Source organism: Echinococcus granulosus (genome assembly GCF_000524195.1).
Source record: "Echinococcus granulosus chromosome Unknown EG_S00039, whole genome shotgun sequence".
Classification (NCBI taxonomy): domain Eukaryota; kingdom Metazoa; phylum Platyhelminthes; class Cestoda; order Cyclophyllidea; family Taeniidae; genus Echinococcus; species Echinococcus granulosus.
The window spans coordinates 365,480-371,104 of NW_020170419.1; the positions used below are offsets into that span (position 1 = coordinate 365,480).

A 5,625-nucleotide genomic window follows, 5' to 3' on the forward strand; every position below is an offset into this window, starting at 1 on the left:
TTTTGAAGTTTACTTATCGCGAGTCTAATAATAGCTAACCAATGGAAGCATAGTTAAGGTGTCTATATAAGACAGGGAACGGGACATTGTGCCTCAACAGCGGCCAGTGATCAAAGCGAGTCAATTTTCAATTTTCACCACAGAGTTGTTAAAACTACATTTCATTTCCCTTATTACTCTCTTTATTTTCGCGCATCCTTGCATATCATCTTTTCCTGCAGCACGTGGCTATCATGCACATTTTAAGGAATGCATCACTTACATAAATATCTGTTCATAGCTTCAAGGGCGGAATGTGCTGCCCTCTATATCCAAAATGCAAATACAGCATTTGGTGAAAATTTGGTGTAACAGCTAGCATTGTTTGATTTGCCTTTCGCAGACAAGTGAAATTTATCCTAACTGTGTGAAATGGAAGAGGAGACATCGAGAGCGCGAAACTTCACTCCAGTTCATGAAGAAGCTGACTATGCTGTGTTAATGCAGGATGACCGATGGAAACGTGTAAAATCTGATGAGGGATCAGAAGTGAACGAAGGTGCACCCAAAGCAGAGGAGGGCAAATCAACGGTGACGAATTCAGCTTCCTCAACACATTCCGATTCTCATGCATGTGCCGACTCCTAATATTCCAAATGCATTTCCCTTGCGTTCTTTCCCTGTGAATGATCTTTGTATTAGCAAATCTGCAAGCTTCAAAAGCATCTCCCATAGCGTTTTGCATTTGTTGGATGAGTACGGAGTGCATACTAAGGGTTACTTCATGGCTCTGCTTTGCAGTTCCGATATCTTCGCTTGTGCTTAGCTAAAATAACTGCAAATTGCCCACTTCCTCTCATACCTGAATGTACACCCATTACTGGTTTTGCACACATTGATAACAGTACTTAATTTGCTTTTTCTGCGCAGTTAAGGCGTTTGCTTAGCATTTGCTAGAGGTGTTTCATTGCTGCTTCCAGTTTTATGCTTTTACCAATTGATTTTTGCGTTGGCACTTAAAGCGCAATCAGAGAGGCTACACACTCCACACTCCACTTGTGTGCTACTACCAATTTTATCAGTAGAAATGCCTATACCATTGGGCCGGTTTTGGTTAAAGTTAGTAGTGCAATGCATGCTCAATTGCACTTTTTGCGGAAGAAACCTCACCGTGGTCATTCGCACAGAAGGGTGTTACCGGCATTTTTCGCCTCTGTATGTGCCTGAATATGAATCTGTCTGAATTTTTTACACTCACAAGTCTAAGTGAGCAGTCAGTAATTACTATAATTTTACATCATTTTACAGCAGAAGGAAAATAAGCGTCATTGCAATCACCCCTTGATACAATAAATTACGTTAAAAAACAGACCACTACTTATAACAGCCTCATTATTAGCACAATTTCAAAAAGTATTTTCCAGCCTAATAAAACTGCAGCCACAGTGTGCCCATTTCCTGCAAATATAGGCTTTTGAGTTTGTTTAAATAGTGTGCGTTGAATCCTAGTCGTGAATTAAGCTTCAAAACCCTTTAAGTAGCTCTTTTATAAAAGTTTACTTATTTTGTTGTTTTAGCCAGTGTGTTTTAAATGAAAGCTACTAACAAGTTTTCTCAAAGTGGGAAGGTGATACACATTCTGCACGATGGAATCAAAAATATTATTATGGGGATCCAGTAGTAAACCTGAATTTCTAACTCTTCAAAGCAAATGGATGTTACAATTTTGCTAACATTTTACCGCATTTTTAACACCAAATGGTGGCGGATAGGTGGAAGTTAAATATCGGCCAGTGGAAGGAAAGCTGCTTGTGCTGATTCACGTGTATTCGTCAACAGTACTGCAATCAATTAGCTCAATTTTTGGTCTTAGTAGTCCGTTGGTTATAAAAGCTTGAAAAAGGCCACATACTTTAAGGCGGTGCAAGGGATTAGCTATAGAGACATTGACTGGTGGGACTTAAATGTAGTAGAGTTGAGAAATCCAAGAAATATGAGAGGGTGAAGGTGTGATTCTCGCCAAGCTGTAACGTAAATGCTTGATTTCAAGGTGGTAGGTGTTTGCTCTTTACCATCTGCGAGTTGATGGCGGCTAGTGTATTCTTGGGCTGAGATGAGAGGATGGGGTTGCCACATGCATACCACATGCTTTTGCTACTGCAACCTACCCTTCTGTGGCACTCGATTGCTGATGTAAAACAAGTTAAGCTAGATGCTTGTAATGGAAGGAGCAGACAAGGACTTGTCCATTAGTACATTTATCCATCTCGATAATGCTTCTCTTGTGATGTATTACTTTGTCATTGATAGGTGGCAATAGCTTTAATTCAGTGTGTAGTACTGACTTTTGTCGTTTGCTCATTGTCTTCGAGGGAGTGTGAAGACCAATTTCATGAGCTGCTTCTGAGTCAACAACATGAAATGTGTTGAGGGTAATAGTCTGTGAGTACATTTGGGTACATTAAAAAAGGAGTGTTTTTGAGTTATTACATGACACCAAGGCTTATTGCGAAGGGATGGGCTGGCGAGTAACTTAGGCTTTTCCTTCGGTTGCATTGTAACCTTTCAATTTCTCCTCGTCTGCCTCCCTTGCCCTTCTCAATACCAATTGTACAACACCACCGCTTCTATGTTCTCACATCTCCATGCATGTGCGTATACATTTGGTCCGTGTGCAGCTCTAAGACATCCACTTGCATTAATACCACAAATTATGAAGTAGCACAGTCAAAGCGACCTTCGAGTTGGCAGTCATGGTCAGCACAGATCTCATAGGCATCAAGAACACTTAAGTACCTTGACTCAACCCAATAGGGTTCAAAAAGCATTAACGCTAGTCAGGTTTCCTCTGCACCCATTCGGCTCTGGCGACACTTTCATCTACTCACATTCAATCACCATCAACCCCCCTAAAGGAAAATACCGCACCTTACCTGACGCCTTCCAGTGAGAGCACAAAAGGCACTAAAACTACCTAAACCAGCAAAAAGCCCACTTTTCACTTTTTGTCATTGACCCAACCACCACAACCACTACCGTCGGCACAACCATCCCCACTTGCATTATTAAGACCACCTCCTCTCCTCTCCCATCCCCTCTGCTAGACCTAGACTTGTACCACTGACAACACCACTTATTACTGGTGGTGCATTTGTCTTGGCGAAGTACACAGCCAACTGGTAGATTAATTGTACATCTCTGGGCGCAGCTGATCCAATTACTTTCTTGCAATCCAAAGACAGTGCCAAACATCATATTCGGAAGAACCACGTGTAACCCGGTTTTTTTAGGATTACAGCAATAAAACCACGAGCATGCTTACATCTACTAAATAAAACGAGCTGGAGTACGTTTCTAGATTGCGGACACAAAAAACAGCTTTAGAGATATGGGCCAAAATTGTGAGTGGAGGAATGCAGACTAGACCAGTGCACACGTCTACACTTTTAGTTCTCAGCTTTCCAAAAAGCCGTTTCTCCTGATATCTTTCTTGCTTCCTCTCCTTTTTACCATTTTGCATCCCTCTACAGCTCTAGTTTTATACCTATCCACCCCACACTCCTGCTCCCTAGTTCTCAGCCTCCGTACCAGTCCAGGTAACCCTCAGTTTTTTGACTCACTGCCACTCGCTTGACTGCCAGTCTCCTTCCCTGTCTGCCTACCTCACCTCCACCTTTTTTCTCAAGCTTACTGCCTCCATTAATCTCCTCCACGATCAAGACTATAAGCCCCCTTTCCCATAGTCAGCCATTTACGGATGATTGGTTGCCAAAGAAACACTGCACTTGCGATTTGGAGAGGACGACTTTTAAAACGCCCCTCCTCATACCACATCGGAAGGAAGGGCGCCACCCACGGATTGTCAGATAGGCTCTCCTCTGAAACCTGGGAGAGGGCTTAGTGTAGAGAGCGTAGTCTAACACAAGTCAGTTGAATATCTTGGGCTTCTTTACTCCCTGTACCTAGAAGACTGCCAAAACTGTATCAATATGTTAGTCAGTTGCGCATGTTCTATCATCCACAGCCATACCTATACATGTTTATTAGTACCTTACCCTATTTACTCGTCACAAGCAAACGTCCCCGATTCCACAGGTTTATCTGGATGCCAAGCCATTAGGCTCTTTTGCGAGTCCGAGCAACGAACGCTGCTAGCCATAACAGAATCCGTGGAACACGTAGCTAATTTGTTATAAGATTTAGTTTTTTCCAGCAACTTGCGATCTTAGTGTGGGAAATTTTATTACAACATTTACTACAGAATAACATTTACATGCTCACGATAAATGAGAAAGAAAGGACATACAAATCCAAAGTAAGGATTCCCGAAAGAAGTTCAAGGCAGAACAAGTGTCAGGGTGGTAGTAATAAAATAATTATGCATAGAAAAGTGCAATATACATATATATACATATATGCAAGAACAAAGTAATCAAATTTAGAAAATTTTATACTTACATTTTTTGACAAAAGTTGTGCAATCATTATCCATCTTCAATAGCTTTTGCTTAAAGGCTACATCCGTAAATAATTTGCATTTGCCCTTAAGTAATAGCATAATAACGAGCATTGTAATGGAAAAGATGAAAGCGTTTTCGCAGAAAGTATAATAAGGAGTTTAAGGAAATGCTAAATCGAAGAATGTCATGATAGATTCATGCCTGACTTTGTAGCCCAGAAAGTCGGTATTGCAAACAAAATATAAAAATCCTTACTCGATTAGCCCGGTATCATTTGCAATAATGAACTTGCTATTTAAACTTTGTACCTGTGAATAAACAGGCTATCAAGACTCCTTGATCAAAAGCTAGGTTTAATTTGCATATGTTTTGTCTTTGACAAATATTGCTAGGTTAAGAAAAGTCAGTCAGTCAAACATGCAAAAGACTAATTTGCTGTAAAGGGGGTTTTTCCAATAGGATAGAAAATAGCAACTGTTTCTTACATCTCAAGCACCTTTTTAAGTATTAAATGCCGGCTCTGTTAGAATAATATAAAAAAGACCACTCAGTTGATTTCTTGACTAATATCAAGTTAAATGATGTATTTTTACGTTTCATCAACCTTACTGCTGCAAAGTTATTCTAGAGAAAGTCATGTTTCCTTTATTATTTACCTAGGCCCTTATCCTTTTCAACGCATTTGTCAGTTTCATTTATTCAATTGCACCAAACAGGTTAGGTTCTGTAAGGGTGCATGAGATATATATTAAATATAGACTCACATGCACATACATTTCATTTTTCATTGATACACGCACACTTTTTGCTAGAATACTTACTTTGAAGGCGCTTGCACTTGTAGGTTAGAAGGGATTTAAGACCTGACATCAACAAACTGAGCCGCAGGCAAGAAATTTAACGCACTTTATTGTATAATGTCAATGACTGAAATTACTGAACTTAATTAGGTCAGTTTTAATTTATTTAGAACTGATTAGGTTTATATTTACTTTAAACCGGCTTTGTTGTTAAATACATAAAAAGCCTCTTAGTTAAGGAAATGCACAAATATGCCTCCTTGATTAAAATAGAAAGTCTGCTCCATACATTACCTAATATTAGGATCTAAGAATAGGCCAAATGTTATTTTGTTTTTTCAAACTCATAATGATATTAGTAAATCTATCCAACTTACATCATTTTC

General features: G+C 39.7%; 1 protein-coding gene across 1 annotated transcript; it reads right to left on the reverse strand. All coding sequences in view use genetic code 11, as the record gives it.

Annotated features, from left to right (window-relative positions):
• Positions 1–305: 305 nt before the first annotated feature.
• Positions 306–3,499, reverse strand: EGR_05380 (hypothetical protein; the record flags this gene model as incomplete). Its single annotated transcript, XM_024494629.1, has 3 exons — positions 306–398; positions 2,276–2,419; positions 3,302–3,499. The coding sequence occupies 3 exons, from the start codon at positions 3,497–3,499 to the stop codon at positions 306–308; spliced, it is 435 nt and encodes a 144-aa protein (XP_024350956.1).
• Between the last annotated feature and the right edge of the window lie 2,126 nt (positions 3,500–5,625).